A 20,547-nucleotide genomic window follows, 5' to 3' on the forward strand; every position below is an offset into this window, starting at 1 on the left:
TTTATCACACTATCGCCTACTCTGCTCACTTTTAGGCGATCTCTGAAAACCTCTCTTCAGGGAAGCCTATCCTGCCCTCAGCTAATAATGGAATCCTCTACTCTTCCAACCAGTCCATCCCCCACAGTTACTACCTTTTGTACCACTAGCCCTTTCCTCTTAGATTGTAAGCTCCAAGCTCCTAACCCTCTTGTATTGAACTGTATTGCTACTGTATTGTCTCCCGTTATATTGTAAAGCGCTGAGCAAACTGTTGGCGCTATATAAATCCTGTATAATAATAACAAAGCGCTGAGCAAACAGTTGGCGCTATATGAATCCTGTATAAAAATAATCCCCCCTTTCCAAACAAGTGTGAATCCACCATGATTAGTGATGATGGTGTAGTAAAAGGTTTGACATAAGCTTGCCTTAAATGAATAGCGTGTTCAGTGCATCAAGCAAGAATGTTTAAAAAAAAATAAAAATAGAATGACCAAATACCAATATAAAAAAGAAATGTGATTTTATTTAAGGCAATACTGGGCTACTTCACAAATTACCACCTTAAATATATACATTGCTTCACGTAACTGTACATGTTTCTTGAAATTTACAGAAATGTTAACACAGCATAGCATACATGGTTGTACTGCGTTTCAGTTAAAATTGGGCATGGGTAAATAGGATATATTGGCAACAAAGTGATTCAACCTGGATAAATAGGCAAAAAAAGTGCCTGAAGTCATTACCACCTTTAAACTGACCCACTGCACCACAAGGATTCTGAATGTCCACCGCGTGATGCTTATGTTAATCAATTGACTGTTGATTAGCCACTATCTTTTAATCCCTAAACATTCTAGTCATAAGAGATCATGATGTGGCACTGACAGGCCACTGAGTCTGCAGCATCCTTCTACTTTTGTATCTGCCAGTTACAACTGTCTTAACATTGTCCCATGGTTCTGCTGCATCAAATGAACAAAATACATCAACCAGCTTGTGTGACAGGACTGTAAAGTTGAATGTATTCATACAGAATTTCTCTTAAGGCTAAGAAATGTTCAACTGAATCCTGTTTCCAGAAACCTAACCTTTAATAAACCAAGCCTTTACAAGTGCACCTCCAGACTAATGAAAAAATATGTATGTGAGCCGTTTTACCTTTGTTAAAATAGTAATTCTGCTCATCCAGTTTTGCGATTAATCCTTGTTACATTGCACAGTCATAAAGATCACTGCTAGTTCCTGGTTCAACTTTTCTGCTTCACACCTCTGCTTACTGGACAGGGTTGATAAGGATTAATTATCCAATGAGCATGCTGTGGGTAGTGACTGTGGTGCAAACTAGGAAAAAATTACAAGCTGCAGTATGGCAGATGCGTGTAAATCACAAGATTGGCTGGACAGAGTTACAGAATAAACACATTTCAGCAGTATTTAGTTTTCCTGACTTTAATAGGAACTTAATCCATAACACCAACCCTAAACCTCAGGTAGAACCAAGTAGTGTCATAGCAATGCTAGTGGCGATACTTATGCGTCACCATGTAACTGATGTTATAACACATTAAATAGGTCAAATACTGGTGCCAAATCAAATGGTTGACAAATTTAAAATAAATTTGAAGTGCTGAAAAAAGGGTCACCCGCCTTGAGTCAACATATATACTTATAATGGACATTCAGGTACGATGTGGCAACAGCAAAGCTTGTAAAAATAAATGTATCAAAATCACTAGCTTTTTTTGGGGAGATTTTCTTTGGTCTTTGTCTAAAGATTCAAATGAAATTCATCAACCATTGTTTTACATACTACATGAAATGCATAATTGACCACTATATTGCAGAAGCTGTTAGAAAAATGCATAAGATAATCCCTGTGTACTGTAAATAAATCTTATGCATGTTCCTTTTAGGCCTATGACATTTACTAATATTCATTAATATATTCTGCGTTTAGCCTGAATACTTCTTTTCCATTGCTGTTCCGCTACACAAATATCCACAGAGCCAATTGAGATGTAATTGCCATTAAAGCCCTGAAAGCTGGATATGTTAAAATGTCATCCCACAAACAATATCTATATTATATTCACTTTTGGAAAGTTCAGCAAATATCAGTTATGTAAAAAACATACAGACTGTCTAGTTTTTTTTTTTTTGGCAATGCCCTTTGTAGGATTTTTCTATATAACTTAAAAAGCCATTTGCTATCCACATGGTTGTTTCAGTTGTGTAAACTCCTCATCAGAGACAAACAGAATCCTAAAATGGTTTTAAAACATAAGAATATTGTAGAAAACTAGATGAAGATGCACATTTAAATCATTTAATATCAAGCATGTGTTTACCAATCATTGAAACACAAAGAAAAGTATTTCTTACACTAAACATTAGTGCTGCCTGGAGATTACCAACTCCTCTAGTTCTAGTCCTTAAAAGACTCAGGCAGAGACCATTTTGGCTTACGCAAAACAAAAAGACTAATTACTTTTTATTGCCAACAAAGAGTAACAACCATACACAGGCTGAATCAGAGAAAATCAATAGATGGCTCTATTCATACTAAAACAGTGTTGGAGGAATCTATGCTGCCTGCTACTGTATTCAGGCAGCTGCAGCACCCACCTGAATACCTGAGCAGTAACTGCAACTTCCTGTTGGGATTGTATGACAGCACTTTAAGGGTAAAAAATTGATTTAAAAATTGCCTATTAGTAACCTGTGAGTTGAATAGCCGTGTGTATATAAAAATATACACTCTACCATGCAAATGTATGCACCTATTTTAGAGTGTGTGTGTGGAGGAGAGTACAGCAAAATTTAGTACATGCAATGTGTGAGGTACGTTGCTGTAGAATTACTATTCAATCCAACTAGCAAGAAAATACACTTTTTTATTAGGGCAAAAAGAAAAAACAGGCATTACAGCTTGCTTTTATCTAACTGTTGACACCTTACTGAAATGGAAGGTGGATGTAAAAAAAAATAAAATAAAAAATACACATATATATATATATAGAACGGAATTACCGCATTACATGTCTCAAAATGATCTAGGCTAATGGAGAACACTTCTATAAACACTTCAACATAGCAACCTCTGGGGGTGGGGGGAAAATCAACATCCCAGCTTCCTGGAGCCTTATGGAAAATAAATAAATTATATATATATATATATTTATATCAGTTGTAGTGCTGCTGTATGGGAAAAATCCACAATGGCTGCCAAAGAGTATCAATATTTTAGACCGATTAATTTGCAAAGAAAATCTAAATAGCAGGAGTGTCCACCTATTTTTGAAATAGTACAGAGTAGGTTTAAAATACGAAGTCTGAAACAGATCCACCTCTAGCTTCAAGCCAAGAACCCCTTTGATCCCACACAAACTGATTTCTGGCCATAAGCATTAAACACACAAGCTGTAAAGTAACAAGGGTTCAAGCATTTACACAATAAAAACTTTCAATATATGATCTGTATAAGTATTTACATAAAATGTGCAACCCAAGGTAATTCCAATACAAATTTACTTTTAAAAAAAGTGATCACTTGATTACAAATTAAAATCCAGAATATAAATGTGAATTTAATAGTTTACACTTAGGCAGCAAATGTGTTAATGTGATATTTACAAAGAAAAAACACAGAGGGCAAACAAAGAAACCCCAAAAAATATATATACAAGTACATTGTTATACAGGACCTGTGAGCTTGGTAAATATACCAAATATCACACACAGTACACAAATTGTTAATTTGTGGAAAGGACAATTTATCAGTAGAAATATTGAACTTTTCTTATATATACACAGAACTGAATAAACAATTTAAGTCATCTAGTCCCATAGGGATAAATGGAATAAAAACTATGCATGACTTGTGCCATGACATATTTTTTTAAATTTTTTTTTCTTTTTGGCCGTGTTAGGTCACTCGCAAATTTAAAAAAAAAAAAAAAAAAAAAAAAAAAATACATTTGCATGCTTGATGGTTTCCCGTTCACAATAAAAATTAAATTCTGAATATCCTAGCATCTCCCTACAATGTGGCTTTGCTATCAAGATCTACATTTTGTTCCTTTGTAATGCCAACAGGTTCATCTTTAAGAACGGGGTGCTTTTTAAGAACCACGGCAGGTTTCAGTTCATTGAGCTGCTTCACAACAAGTTCAATGTAGTCATTGAAAGCCTCAACTAAAACAATCTTTACATTTTCTAGGTTAGGTAGCTGCAAAGGGTTAGCAAAAAGTAAATATATATCCGAGTCAGAGTCTTCATCCTCAGACACCTGTGCCCTTTCCTCTATTGGCTGCTGTTCTGTCTGTGTGTCCATGTTTGAATTACTTTTCTCTACAGTTTTCTTTTCCTTGACAACAGATTCTTCAATAAATTTAAGGAATGAAACTTCAAAGCCCATAGGTTTGAAAGAGCTCAAGTCAAATGCTGGTGTGTCCTCCGGGGCAATATCAGCAACTAAGGTGTCTTCACAGCTAAGTGCGCTGCTGGATTCAGCAGACAGTGTATCTGGTGTTGCAACTTTTCTCTTTTTATTTGGTGTGGTTTGCTTTTGTTTATTGGTTCTTTTTACAGCAACAACAGTCCTTTGTGGCTCAGACTGACATGAACTTGTTTCCTGGAGGTCACTACTGACACAGGAGGATTCCCTTGCTTGGCTTTCTGAGCTAGTGCTGTCCTCATTACTTAGCTTTGAAATGAATAGTTCAGTGAGTTCATCCATCTCATCTTTGTCATTTTCACTCGGCTGAGAAGTTGAGAGGGTGGATTCATCTCCACTTTCGAGTACACTGTTGTTGGATTGTTTTGGCTGGGTATCAGTGGATACAACTATGGTTTCTTTGATATCTGGTTTTGTAAGGATAGCTGGTTCTATGCTGGGAGGCGGAGTAATTTTAGCTGAGGTTCGACCACGTCTTCTGCAGACAACTAGTGATTTTTTGTATCTTGAGATGAATGCCCTGGATAATTTGTGGCACTTATAATGTCTAATAATATTGTGTTCACTAGCAACAACAGATGTACAACCCTGTATCATACATGGGTATTGTTTTGTATTACTCTCAGGGCACTCTGCTATGGCAGCATCTTTATCCTTCAATGAATAAGTATGTCTTCCATATTTGAGGGTCAATGGTCCAGTTTTAATTTGCTCAGATTTCCCTTTGACATCTTTAAAAATTTTGCTGCCTTTATATCGCTTTGTTTTAAGAATTTCATTGCCCAAAATGCCACATTTTTGTTTTGGTACTCTGGGTCTTTCTTTCTGAACTTTCTCTTCTGTGGCATTTTCCTGATCCCCAATACTCATTTTTCTTGGTCTGATTAAATGCTCCTTATGTTTGTCTTTGTGCTTGTGAAAAATATGCCTAAGCAGATTTGACCGAGTTGCATAAACTCGGTCACAACCTTCAATATCACACTTGTACATTTCTTCACCATCAAATTTTGTCTGCTTTATTTTTAAACCATGGACTTCCTCAAGATGTTCAATGTAACTAGTACAGGTTGTAAATGTAGCCGTGCACTGACTTTGATCACAGTTAAACTGTTCTACACTTGCATAGGAAACCACATGTTCAATTTCATCCGCAATCATCTCATGAAGTTTTACATAATGTTGAATTAAATTAGCAAAACTAGCAAAAATTCGAGAGCAATCAGTCTCAGTACAACGGAACTCTTTGATATCATCTCCTTCCTCTGACTCCTTTTTCAAATCTTCTCCTGAGAATTTAGAGGTCTCGAGCTTGTGAATAGCTTGATAATGAAGCATTAGGCTTTGCTGTATACTAAAAGCCGCTGTGCAGCCTTCGTGAACACACTTATACGGTTTATAGGAAGTGGGCCCCTGAGTAGCCTTGGGTTCTTTCTGCATTGCTTTTTTGCGTTTAAGTTCTTTTTCCTTTCGTTTTCTTTTTATTTTTAGGCCCCTCTTATTTTTCTGATCTAGTAGTGCAAGTTGTGACTCCATAACTGGTAATTCAGCAGGTGGCCTCACCTCCTCAACTTTTGGGGATTCTTCGGCTTTTATGGGTGATAATTCTTGAAATTGGTCAGGTTCTATTTTTGCAATCCCTTGAGCAACATCATAAGACTCTGCACACCTTTTCACTTCCGGGCTTCCATTTGGCATTTCGGGGGAAGAAAAGTCATTTTCACTAGCAGATTTTTTACCATAGGGTCTTTTAATTTTTAATTTGACCATATCCTCTGAGGTAAAGTTATGCATTGCTTGACAGTGTGCTCGAAGATTTGAGTTTCTGGTAAATGTTTTTGTACATGAAGGAACAACACACTTGAAAGGGGCAAACTTTAGCTGATGCTTTTTGATCTCTTCAAGTTTTTCAGTTGTGTAATAATGAACTTTCGTATAATGCTTAAATAAAGCATCCTTAGTCATTGCACAGTAGTTACAAGTCTCCTCTTGGCAAATAAAAGGTTTTGCAATGTTTTTATCAGATAATGATGAAGATACTTCAGAGGTTTGTTCAGCAACAAGACTGTGACTTGGATTGGGGACAATTACACTGGACATTATGGGCAAAGCTTCACTAGAGGAGCAATTCTCTTCTGATGGAACAGTTTCAAGCATGACACTATCCACAAGCTGAAGGTTCTGTACCAGGTTCATGATCTCTAAAACTTGGTCATCATAAATGGTGGCGGTTTCTTGGGTTGGGGAGATTGAACAGACAGGTATGTTCATTTTGCTAAGTGGGCTAGCAGCAGTACTATCTGACATTACATTGTGCACAACCCCTGGTAAATCATCATCTACACTACCGTTTACTACAATTTGACTTTGGGGCAAAGCAGTGCAAGGTTCTTGAGCATTACTATTAATAGTATATACTTCAGTGGCAGCAGGACTCAAATTATCAAATGTCTTCTCTCTGAAATCTTGGCGGATGTCAAGTTTGTCAGTGTCTGTGCACTCAGGTGCCTTGGGTGGCAGGATTGGTGGACTGCTTTTTTCTTGTTTTACAGAATTTTGACATAATGCCTGTGTTTCTGAACTAGCCTTGATGCTCTCATTTAGACAAGACATGAACAGTTCTTTGTCAGCATTACTCAAATTCTTTGCTATATTTTCTAGTAACTCAGAACCATAGGTCATGAGATTTGGCTGCATATCCATTGACATTTGCAGATTTCCTCCGACAGCTGCCAAAATATTTCTTGCTAGTTCATGCGTAGCCTCAGCTGCCACAGGTGTTTCAGTTTTCTTCTTTTTCTTAGAAGTGCTGCTCCTTTTCTTGACAGTGGTTATGCAAGAACTACGAGGGCCACTAATTACGGACACTCTAGTGCTGCTTACTTGTTTGGGTACATCATGGTTTTCCACAGCTGAATTGACCAAAGGATTTGGGCATAAATCACCACCAGTATTTAAAGGATCCCCACCAGGACCATGTATTCTAACAGAGGTGTTGGCATGAAGGGTCCCCAAGCTTGGAACGGCTTGTGAACTGGAAGTGGTTGTTAGGGCATGTGTTTCGACAATATTTGTTGGGTCAGTTGAATTTATTTGTGGGGTGCAGGGCACACAGCCATTCAACACTCTATTAGAAGACAGCTGACTGTTAGCATCATTTTCTGGGTCTACAAAATTTTGTTTGCCAGTATTTGCTTTATTTTCATTGGGGCGAAAACTGGAAATACCAGGACGTGAAAACTCTGCAGCAATATATGCAGCACTTTCATTTCCAGGTTGGCCAGATGAAAGAAAATGTTCATGTTTAGCAGTCACTTCTGGGCTAAAAGTCTGCTCTGGTGGCATTTGTGCTTTTTGGTTTGGACTAGATGAAAGAATCATGCTTGCCAAAACAGAAGGCTGTCCATCTCCCTGTGGAAGTAGTGGAGGAATGCCATAATCATTGTGTGGCTTACAAACTGCTCGTTTTGACAAATGGCCACCTAACGACCGTGGGTTAGTAAAAGCTCTAAAGCATCTACTACAAATAAATTTTCCATCTTTGATAATTGCAGGAAATTTTGCACGAGGACTGTGCTTCACTCTCTTCTCTTTATTTCTTGCTAGCCCACTAGTTGCAGCATTTTTGTCGGCTGAGTTTGAAAGCATGCTAGATGATTTTTCTAAATTAAAGGTTGCATCCATGTCTGTGCTGTCAACTTGTTTGGAAAAGGAGGTGTCTGTGTCAACATCTTCCTTCATAAACACTGAATTTGGAGCTTCACTTCCAGTTAGAACATGGTCTGCACTTCCCCCTAGCTGAGAAAACATTGTGCTTCCACTAAGTGATGACATAACTGGCAAAGGATCATTCTCTGTTGGCATTGGCAAAAATGGATCAGATCCATTTTCAAATTTCATGGGTAAGACTTTCGCCAAATCCTCTATTTGTGAAGTCATGCCAGCAGTATTCAGATTTCCAACATCAGTGCTTAACAGAGTTTCAGCAACATTTTTGGATATTTCTTGGGTCATAACAGTTTCTACAGGACTGAGTAATGGGTTCACCAAGTTTTCAAGATGTGTTGGGAAGACGGAATTAGGAAGGTGTTGCAAGTGATTACAGAAGTTATGATTAGCCTGTAAGTGTGGCTGGATGGAGTTATTTGAGACATCTGGTCCCAGGAGTATGGAATAAGTGGAGTTCTCATCAGGAGGTGGTAATGGTATTCCAGGTTTTTGTTTCTTTCTATTCTTGCGCTCTGTCTTAAATGAATCATAATGTTCGGGGTGAGTACTCTTCATGTGTTTGCCAATGCTCTGAACAGAATTATATATTCGTGTACATCCCTCAACATTGCATTTAAACCTTTCAATTGGTGCAGGTGCAACAGGGGTGACTGAGGCATTACAGACAGTGGGCAAAACATTTGATAGAGCGTTGCTGGTTTCAAGGGACAATGATAAAATATTTTCAGATTTAGAATTTTCTTCATATCCAGAAATAATTAGATTATTTTCACACAATTGGCTAGTTTGGTTGTGCAAATTAAAAGGCATTATGCTATTTATTTGCTGTTGACCTTCCATTTTCCTTTTAACCATGTTCATTACACCAGTATGATCTTTGCTTGAGTTATCTTGACAGCTCTTTTTCCCATCTTGAAATAAAGCCAAATGCTGGACTTCAAATCCTGGGAGTGCCATCCTTTGTGTTTCACTGGCATTGTCTATATTTCCACTTGGAAGAAGTTTGTTTTGATTTGATAGATCATGGAAGCCTTCAGGCACAGATGGTAGTTTAAAATTTCCTGAATCCCCTGGAAAAGCAGAAATCAACATGCCAGCCTTCGGTAGTATACTGTGATCATTGGATGGAGATGCTAAAACCTGAGTTAGCAAGTTTGCAGTGGGTAGAATATGAGTAGGTTGCGTAATAAGTTGGTCTATCAAATGCTCTGAACTTTTCACTTCACAGCTGCTGACAGCTGCCATTTTCTGTGACTGTAATGATGTTTCAGGTAGACCAGGATCTTTATTCATGATAGAACATGAAATGTTTGCAGAGTATAATGGCTCTACTTTAATGTTAACGTTCACATTACCACCTGCCAGCAGTTTTTCTTCAAACTGAACACCTTCAATGTTTATTCCAGTCTTTGTCACCTGAGTCAACGCTCCACTTTTACTGGATTCTGGTAGTGTGGTTTCAGTTCCATGCTCACTCAGATGCTGCTCTAATTGAAGTTGAGAACGAAAGATCTTTCCACAACCAGCATGCTTGCACGTGAAGGTATTATAGTGTTGTGCTTCATGGTCAAAAAGCATGTAAGCAGCAGAAAATATTCTCCCGCAGTTGGGAAACATGCATTTTGCTTTAAAATGTCGATGCTCCTTTCGATGTGCCAATAAGTCTGTGTAACTCTCAAAGCTTGCCTTGCATTTCATTTGTATGCAAATGTATGGTTGGTTTCCACAGTGCATTTGTAAATGATCATTTAAGTGAGTCAGGCTAACAAACTGTCGCCTACAATACTGGCAAACTACTTTCTTACTTTGTATTTCAAGGAAACGTGTAGCTTCTTCACTGTCCTTGTGCCCCCTCACATGGGCAATTAAATTTTTGAAGTACTTAAATCCCTTGTTACAAAACTGTACAGGGCAGGGGAACTCGTTGACTGGTTTTTCAGGGTGAAAATTCCCAGACTTGTCTCTGTCATCATTTTCATCAGAATTGTCATTATCATTGAACACTATAAAGTCATCTGAATAAAAAGTGTTCTTTTTCACTTGCCTCTCTTGTTTTGTAATGGTTTCTGGTTTCTTACATGCAGGCTCCTTTTTAGGTAACTTTGGCAATCGCTTGAGAGGTTTCATGGTTTCCAGTCTCTCTTTGCAGGATTGCTTAACATGCAACGTTACATGAGGAATAAAGGTTTCTTTAGTGGTATATTGTTTTGCACATATTGGGCAGCTATAGATGCCATCTATACAATGTTTCTGTGCATGCCGAATGATCCGGTGACCAAGAAACTCCTTGTCACATAACACGCAGTACTGCATATAAGCTTGCCAGTTTCTAAATCTTGCCGAAACATATCCATGTTCTCTCATTTTCTTAATTGGTCTCTTTTTTTGCTTTTCTTTCCTGATCTCCTGAATAGGGGCAGCATCAAAGCTTTCAAGTCCATTTGCTGTATCATCCTTAGTAAATTCCTCGTAATTATCCATTTGATCATATGCTTCATTATCGTTCAACTCATCAATAGAAGACACGATAGATGCCTGTTCTCCCATTAAAGCAAGGCATTGACGCTTTAAAGTTTTCCAGTCCCAAAACTCTGGATCAAAAGGCCATCTAGTTTTCAAGACCAACAACAGTTCACACCGCAGTGAGTTTGGTACAGGAAGACTTTCCTCATCATATTTTTGGTCTGGCTGATTATATAGCATTTCAACAGCATAATATGCATCCACAGTAGGCTCCAAAAGAAACTCAGTGAGTTGACAGGCTCTCTTAACCTCCAGATCATCAGGTAATAAACAGGAGATTGTCTTGCAAATAGAGATTTTAACCTTGGCATTTTCACTTGACTCCAATCGTAGGGCTCGGACACACAATTCAATACAGGTTGGAAGTCCTGCAGCTTCAGTCTGGAACATTAAAAAAAAAAAAAAGACAATTACTAACTTGGCAAACATTTTTAACTCCTTAGCGACTGATGGTAAAACATATGTTAATGCCGAAACAAAATTTTGCAATGTGACATGTGTTAGTAAAACTGTTCACATCATTGCAACTACTTTGTGTATCCAGGTGGATTGCACCTTGTATCATTTTCAGGACAAAATGGGCTTGTTTTTGGTGGTAAATGGTAATGGATATCGCCTGTTTTAATCGAAGCAAAACTGTCTCAAAAGAGAAACAAAAAAATCATTTTTAAATGTATATACTTCTATTACCATAATTTACCATGAAACAAAAACCCAAAATAAAATATCCTGCCCCTGACAATGGCAGCAATAAAATCTAAATTGCTCCTGAACAAAAATCAGTGTACTTTCCGACATCTGACTGCGCCCATCTCTGCTGTAGCACTTCTTCTCTGTAGACTAATATTTGAAAATCTTCAGTACGTGATCCAAGACACCCTTGCCTCTGACTGTTAGTAACAAGAAATAAATATTTGGTTATATCACTATTGTGCTGCTCTATGTTCCTCTACCAAAATGGTTGGTTCTAAAGGCTGTATAGAACAAGGCATTGTAAATCCACAATAAGGGAAAAGAGCAGCTGCAGGCAACCTACTTGCAATACTGATGACTAGCCCTTTGTTCTCTGATTGCCTTTTTTGGGAAACAACTCAGTACAGGTCCTCTTTGAATCTAATCTGGAGACCTGTTTTTACAGGCCGCAACCATGTAAAAACATTTGGGTGAGAGATCTATTTTGCTTGTAGTCCTGGAAAGATTTGCATCTGCCTGCAAGGAATATCTACAAATAAATCCTAAATACACTTTTTAGTTACATTTGGACTTGATTGTATTAAAGCCCATCAACATAAATTACTTGTACTGTGTTCTTTCACCTTTTCAGAAAAAAATTAAACCGTGAACATTTAAAAAAAAAAAAAAAAAAAAAAAAAAAAAAATTTCCCCCACCCCCACCTGGTCCCCACTATACTTACCTCAAAGTATGCCGAGCTGTTCGCCTCCATGCTGCTGGTCCAGTGGTCTGGGTATTTGAAATCCCTGCTCTTCTCTGTGCCGTGCTTTCGGCACAGAGCAGAGTGATTCACTGTGCAGGTGGTGACCAATCAGAATTGCTTGTCTCTTTCGAAAGAGCTGCACAGAGGAGAGGGAGAAAAGCAGGGATTGCAAAAAATTGGACTGCTGGGCCAACTACATTGGCACTTACAGCTACACATCCCGGAAGTACAGTGGGGATGGGGAGGTGGAAATACATTAAATTCTACTCTTAAATTCGAAAGAACTATTAAAATATGTAATATAATTTTTACCTCTGACTGAATAACCTTGATTAGAAAGAAGATATGATACACTGTTTTTGTCAGCTGAGACAGTTGGCGACATATTTCCAGATACACCTGGATAGATGGCTCAACCCTTCTTTGTAGTTTGCTCCAGAACAGTGTTAATTCCCTGTAAAAACAAAATTACGGAGATTTAAAAAAAACAAAAACCCACAAACTCAAAAGGTTAGATACTAGCTTTTACAAAATAATTTAGTGTTGCGCCAAGTGTAACCAAACAACTGTAAACAAATAAATTAGAAATACATTAAATAATAAAGTGCTCAAGATCCACATAAGTGAAATCAAGCACAGACAGTCCATATAATAAACAGTAGTATTATATGGACTCTCTGTGCTTGATTTCACTTATGTGGAGTTTTTAGCACTTTATTGTTCACTTATTATTTAATGTATTTGTAATTTATTTGTGTACACTTAGAGAAACACTAAATTATTTTGTATATGCTGTTTGAGAGGGGATATCCTCTGGGTGTGTTTGCAGCTTTGTATAAATGTGAGCGTGGGATATTTGCGTAGTTTAGATTATTTTTTTTTCTTAGATACTAGCTTTGCCAGAGCTCAAATAAGTGGAAGCAGGCTGTTTCCAAAACAACTGGAAACGGAGATGTTGCTGCCATGGATTAGGAATTCAACCCGGCCTGTGCCATTTTATAGACACACAATCAACATAATTTTTTGTTGTTTCACAGTGACAACGGGGGGGGGTGTTTATCAAAACAGGAGCAGACAGAATTTGGAGCAGCTGTGCTAAGCAACCAATCAGCTTCTATTGCCCTTTTTTTTTATTAGTTAAGCTTTGTAAACAAAGCAGAAGCGGACTTAAAAGAAAGAAAAAATACTTAAAACTTTAAAGCCACCTAAGTATAATAAGCAAAGAAATAAAGCTGAAGTAATGTAGGCAACAGAGTGATTGAGATAGTTTTCAGTGCCAAAAACCTGACACAGATAATCAACTTACTAATTTTATGGTGCTTGCTTACAGCAGCTGAATTTCTTTGCTTAGCAGGCCCTGCTTACATGGTCACTCAAGCACTTCAGTGACAAAAGCAAGTGTAAATCAAAACAAATCATGATAGATGTGCACTTTTAAGATAGGAAGTTAGACAGGTAGCTTGTGGTGAACACAAACAGGACACTGTGTATATCTGGCCACATACTATACAAATGTTTGCCATATCCTGTAAAGCAGTTTGAAATTTGCTACAGAGCGGCCCTGTCAACCCCCTCCTGCCTGCCACCCTTCATATGAAAAATTTAAGAAACTGGACAAAAAAATTTTCAGACACCAAACCCAATAAGATGCAGCTGCTGTCAGAATACTGTAGGCACACTGGGAGATTTGTCCATCCATATTGTATAGCGTGGATGGAGCAAATTAGTTTCAGCCCTCAGTTTTGCAACTTTGGATTTTACTTGATCTTTGCACAAATATTCTTGTGTCAGTGAGAAGCTACAGTCATACACACACATTTTTAGATAAAGCTTTTGGTACAATTGATTGTAGTTCCTGTTCATTGTATTACAATACCTTAATTCTCTGGGTGAATGGACAAAAAGTGTATGTGGAGAAAGGGGGGGGGGGGGGTCAGAGGGACATTTTAGGCAGTGGTAAAATTTTAGAGTTACTAAATCTTCCCCACTCTAGATCTTCAAAAACGTGGCTAGCATTTCATTTGGAAGTTCTGAAAATGTCCTCTGCTCATTTAATTCACAACTTACCATGCACAATACATTTCCCCAAACTGTAGTTGACGGGACAGAAATGCTGCACACAGTATAAGTGAGGTTTTCTCGTCCCCCTCTGACTCCAGATTACAGATCATTTCCAATGCATCCTTACAATCTACTCTGGCAATCTAAAGAAAAAAAATACAAAAGCAAAATATGAATAACTTTAAAAAGTGTATATGCATCCAAAACTAAAGAAAACCGCCATATGATAGGGCTCAGAAAGCATGTAAAAATATAGGGCCAATTTCCAACAATAATAGCAGCACTTGTGGTGTTGCCAAGTCTAGGAATAGGCTCCGGAGTGGAGTATACAGGTACAAAATAATTTAAATTCAAATCAAAATAATTTGAATAATTCTGTTACTAAAATGTACGTCAAACTATCATTTTCCTATTCCACCACTTCAGAGCAAGAATTATTGCAGAAATCCATTATTCGGGCAAGTTCTAAACCTTGATTAGGTTATGATTTTGTTCAGCAAACAGCCAAATAGAGACATAAAAGGATTGGCAGCGGAAAGAGCTGGGATTTTCTCAAAGCACATTGCAGAGAAAGAAAAAAAAACAACAAAACAAACCAGACCTCTTCTATAAGCTTTATGTTTGGTGAGGCTGCACAAAGGCATTTCAGGTAGAGCTGTTTGAAGTGCCCTTTCCTGCTCATCTCTGGGTGGTCAGAGCATAACTTTGCCAGGGATGTTGCCTCAGCCACTTTGCTGAGTTTAAGAAGTCGCTTAATTCGCATCTCCAGTAGCAGTGGGCCTTCCAAACACAGGAAACCATCAGCTGTGGAAAGACATAAGCCAGTTTTAGAAATAGAAATATAACGGTTTACAATACCCATAAAGCTCAGAAATATACTAAAAACAAAACACATGCACATATGTAAACACGAATATTGTGACGAGAGACAGTGATCCTCACTAATGAAAACACAGATATTGCAAATATTATGCCAAGCTTTTACTGTAGCCTAAAGAAAACTTTTCCATCCAAAGCTGCAAACAAATAAAATAAAAAAAGGACAAAGATGCCATTGATTACCACTTGCTGTCTGGACCAATTCTGACATTTCTCTCATAGGTGTAAAGACCTGCATTTTATTGTTGGAAAATTACTTCAAACCCTCATACTTATTGCTTCTGAAAGCTAAGGCTCTAGAGAATAAAATGGTGGGTGTTGCAATTTTATATGTTAGACAACATTTTCACAGCCATTTATCAAATGCACATTTTCAGGAAAATAATCAGTATAATGAATTTTAGAGCACAAACACAATACTAACATTTTTGGTAAAAAAAATGTTACACTAAGTAAACGTTTCAAAACTGCACACTCCAGTGGAATGGAAAAACGCTTTAAAAGTCATTTCAGGTTACCAGTTAAGAGATAAACACTGTTGCTATCACTCTGATGTTCGTGGCGATATCTCATACGAGGTGTGTGTTCACCGTTTATACATGTGCATTCATGTTTGCACAGGAGCACAAGGGGGTGGATGCTCTTGAATTTTTTATTTTTTAACATGGTCTCTAAATGGTTTTTGGATCCGCTTTATTGCCATCAGAAGGGATAAACAACATGCCTTATGATAGCATAGGCAGTGACAGATACTCAATACCAAAAGATCTGAGGTCTACTATACCTTGAATCCACCTGTGGTAAATTAAATCGATTGGACATGGATTTGGAAAGGCACACACCTCTCTATTAAAGGCCTCACAGCTGACAATGCATACTGTATCAGAGCAAAAGCCATGATGCCAAAAGTAACTGCCTGTAGAGCTCATAGACAGGATTATTGCAAGGCATAGATCTGGGGAAGGCTTCCAAGAGCTGGAAGCCTGGACAAACTGAACAATCGGGGGAGAAGGGCCTTAATAAGAGAGGTGACCAAGAACTTGATAATAACTCTGACTGAACTTCAGAGATCCTGTGTGGAGATGGAACAAAGTTCCAGAAAGACAACCATCACTGCAGCCCTCCACCAATTTGTGCTTTTATGGCAGAGTGGCTATTCACTGGGTGAATCTGGTGGAAACACAGTTAAAAGGTCTTGTAGATCAGACTTAGCAAAAGCATGCAATGCCCATCCACAGCTAACAAAGCGAACAAAATACTCTTGTATTAAAAGGGGGAAATATTGATCACCAATCCACAGAAAACATGGCATTGAATTAGAGATAAATCATAGGAAAGGCAACAAACTTAGGAACTGGGGGATATGATCTCAATGTAAAAATATATGAAAAGTGATTATATAAACTGTAATAGCAGGTTTAGGAAACCTGAACACGACAGGTTGCTGCAATTTAAGACTAGACAAAAAAAAAGGGTGTCCTTTACTGTTACAGCATTGAAAATGTGGAACCTTTTTCACAGGAAGTGGAAATAAATGAAAGTGTGGAACAACCTTTAAATACCCCCCGTCAAAAAAATATACAGGGCCATGAGAGTTCTTAAAAATTAATAGGAGGTTGACCCATGGATCCAATTGCCAGTATGGGGGTCATAAAAAATGTTTTTCTTTCAGCTTTTAACCTTACAGCACATTGACTGTAGCAGGTTTTCTTTTTTGCCTTCCTCTATTAAAGACATAAAATTCGCAGAGAGGTTGACTTTGAGGGATGTTTGTCTTTTTCCAACCATATTTACTATGCAACTACATGGGAAAAGAGTTTCACCTTTAGATGCTACATTGCAATGCACACAGGAAAAAAAATGGTTAGCAACAACATTAAGATGTATGTAAACCCTAATGATTTCTTCTTTTTGCTCCCTTATGATCTGTTAAATATATAAGTGAAAGCATTTTGTTATATTTGTCTGATGAGTGCAAAAAATAAAGAGCCATTCATCCAACCATAAATCTTCTGAGCTAATAACTTCCTGTGCTCTGCTCCTCTACAGACAGTTATCAGATAGCAATGCTACTAGCCATCTCCGCTGACTACGGAAAAACTCCCATTATGCTACAGGAAGGGAGGTGTTGTGTAGTTTGAACTTACTCCCTTTCTAGGGTTCGAAAACTGCTCCTGCAAGAAATAGGGTTGTCACCTGAGGACAGGAAGTGAAGTCACTGATATTTGGCAACATTTTATAAAGCTTTGCAATAGCGGAAATCCTGAATGACAGTGTATTTGTTTACGTAAGCAACTGACGCTCAGGAAGTAAAATCACACACATACGGATAAGAATGTGTTGTGATACCACTTCCTATGCAAACATGATGTGGAAGCACTGCGTTTACAGTCACTGCAACAGAGAGCTACTATAGATTAGCTTTGTGCTGGACCCTGGCTGCCAGCTGGCACTTCCAGTGCTGAAGATGGCTGGAACCCACAGGAGAGGCCAAGTCCTGGTGGCATTTCAAAATGACACCTAGGACTTGACATTTCTCCAAAAAAAAAAAAAAAAAAAAAGAAAAAGAAAAAAAAAAAAAAGCAACACCATGTGTCAGTCAATAGTAAATATGAAGTTATGCTCAAGACTAAGGCATCCCTAGTTGCTGTCCAAAGGAAAGTGTTGCAATCGGCTAAAATAGCTCTATTGGCCACAGAGAATAAAAGAAAAACCCACCTAAAGTATTGCACAGCTTTGTTAATGCAATTCAAGGGTCACTTCTGTTCTAGACAAAAGCAATATCAAACTACACAGCTTAACTTTTATCATGAATACATAACAATTTATCACTGCCAGTAACCTTACAGTTTCTGTGAATATGCAGCGCTGTATTTCAGCCTTAAGCCCTCACATGAAACACAATACCATACGATTACAGGAAAAGAAACCTTGGCATTCTGTCCATCAGTGCAATTATCTTAATTGAAATTAAGCTTGCTTGTATGACCTTGGTAACACAATGTCAGATTAAGATCTATTATCTGGCTCACACAAGCTAAGAAAATGGGATTTTGTAGTCCAGTCTAAGTAAAAAAACAAAGTGATAAATTAAAGTTCATTATCTATAACCCTTCAGATAACAGTGCATATTGTTACACATGGATATCTAGAGAGCAAAAATAATCACAAAATAAAAGGTGTTACCCTGATGGGGGTCCTGGATTTGACTGTTAAGTATCTTGTCCAGAACTGGATCCTTCCACACACCAGCTTCTTGAGACATGTTGTACAAGAGTAAAAGTTCATGGCTGCCATTTTCAGTTAACAGTTCATGAGCAGCCTAGAAAAGCACATGAAAATTCAGCTTTATTTTATTACGCGGATGACTAGTTTCACCATTTTATTATTTATATGCACACATCAAAATACAACTGCAGGTGAAACTCGAAAAATTAGAATATCGTGCAAAACTTCATTTATTTCAGTAATGCAACTTAAAAATCCACAATCTCAGAAAATTAGAATATTACATGCAATCAATAAAGCAAGGATTATACATAGAACAATATCGGACCTCTGAAAAGTATAAGCATGCATATGTACTCAGTACTTGGTTTGGGCCCCTTTTGCAGCAATTACTGCCTCAATGCGGCGTGGCATGGAAGCTATCAGCCTGTGGCACTGCTGAGGTGTTATGGAAGACCAGGATGCTTCAATAGCGGCCTTCAGATCTTCGGCATTGTTCGGTCTCATATCTCTCATCTTTCTCTTGGCAATGCCCCATAGATTCTCTATGGGGTTCAGGTCAGGTGAGTTTGCTGGCCAATCAACCACAGTAATCCCACGGTCATTGAACCAGGTTTTGGTGCTTTTGGCAGTGTGGGCAGGTGCCAAGTCCTGCTGGAAAATGAAGTCAGCATCCCCATAAAGCTTGTCTGTGGAAGGAAGCATGAAGTGCTCCAAAATCTCCTGGTAGACGGCTGCGTTGGCCCTGGACTTAATGAAGCACAGTGGACCAGGGTGGATTTGATTTAAATCAAACTGATTTAAATCACTAGTCAGTAAGGCTTGATTTAAATCCTAGTTTTCTACATAGACTAATTCTTGCTGGTATAACTTTAATATGCAAGTAGATGAAGATTTTTAGAATAACAACTTTTCATATTAGTTTTTTTATCCCCAGTTTAATAGGTTAATCATTCATATTTGGACAACTTTTCTGTTGTACTTAGGAAGGAGAAAAATAATCATTACCTTAATAATAAAAATTTAAATAGATTTATTCAACTGAAACAATGACATTCCAGCATATGTTATTTGCTTAAACACACATCCATGTTTGTTAACTAATTTGGCTAAACAAAATATATATATTTTAAGAAACTTAGACTGTCAGCCCCTTCCTCCTCACACTTAGTTTCACTTTCTTCTTGTGCAGATCTATTCCACTCCAAACAATCAGAAAAATATTGTTTCTATTCTATTCACTGAACTTCTTGAAACTCAGCACTGAAGGGGTTGATTCTGTATTCATAGGTTTGTAGAAGTTAGGATTAAGGTCTTTTTCTTAACTCTGTTCATGTTCTAACATTTTTGCTGTGAAGAAGAGGCATGTTACAGTTTAACCTGTAAATAGCATATAAACCAACATTCCAGTTCTGATTAAATAAATTTCTCTATACAAACTGCAAGGATTTGGTAACATGATAAAACACTGTAGTGATTGTGAATTTGATTAGTTTCTATGCATTTGTAGATGGATCCGTGGCGAGCAATCTGGCAGTGAGCACCTATTGGAGCCCTCCATGCAAGAGTATCACATTAGGTTAATGCTGAGAAGGAAAGTGGGGTCCTGAAGGATAGGTTATCTAAAATACAAGCAAAAGATGTATGCAACAGCCAGCCCAAGATAACCAACCTCTTACTACCAGCAGACCTCACTTTTGCTAAAAGCAGTACCAAGAACAGACTTCTAAACAAAAAGCAGTGGGTTCCATGTCCCTCAATGAACACCAAGAAAAGTATTTTATGGTAAATATTATTATTATTATACAGTATTTATATAGTGCCAAAGGGTTTGCTCAGCGCTGTACAATAGCAAGGAGGACAGAACATGAGACACAGTAACAATACAATACAGGAGGGGTTCGAGGGCCCTGCTCTTTCAAACTTACAATCTAGGATAAAATCTAGTAATATAAATCCTTTTTCTTTTCTCACCCATTAAGGAACAGAGAAATCTTAAATTTTGTGACAGCCATAATCTGTTGAACCGAGGAAGAGGCAAATCTGCAAATGAAAGCTAACAGAAAACCATGGACTGCCTGCAGCTCAGAGCTATCTGAATGACCTTACATCTACAGTTTGCATCAGGAGGCTGCCCTCAGATATAGTAGTGTGCCTTCATGGGAAAGTGTGGAACCTGATCCTCGAGACCATAAAGTTGAATTATTGTCTACCAAAGACGAAGGAAAGAGAAATCCGTGCACCCACAAG

General features: G+C 37.9%; 1 protein-coding gene across 2 annotated transcripts in view; it reads right to left on the bottom strand.

Annotated features, from left to right (window-relative positions):
- Nucleotides 1–488: 488 nt before the first annotated feature.
- Nucleotides 489–20,547, bottom strand: part of ZNF292 (zinc finger protein 292) — an 82,082-nt gene continuing 62,023 nt past the window's right edge. For both annotated transcript variants that reach the window (XM_089691323.1, XM_089691324.1), the window contains exons 4-8: nt 18,256–18,391; nt 14,792–14,994; nt 14,197–14,333; nt 12,442–12,583; nt 489–11,074 (exon numbers count right to left, since the gene is read on the bottom strand). In XM_089691323.1, the coding sequence (XP_089547449.1) occupies nt 4,028–11,074; nt 12,442–12,583; nt 14,197–14,333; nt 14,792–14,994; nt 18,256–18,391 (7,665 nt within the window). In that variant the 3' untranslated portion in view covers nt 489–4,027. The remainder of the gene's footprint in view (nt 11,075–12,441; nt 12,584–14,196; nt 14,334–14,791; nt 14,995–18,255; nt 18,392–20,547) is intronic.

Source organism: Staurois parvus, unplaced genomic scaffold (genome assembly GCF_062004578.1).
Source record: "Staurois parvus isolate SC_StPar_1 unplaced genomic scaffold, SC_StPar_1.0 ptg000561l, whole genome shotgun sequence".
Lineage (NCBI taxonomy): Eukaryota > Metazoa > Chordata > Amphibia > Anura > Ranidae > Staurois > Staurois parvus.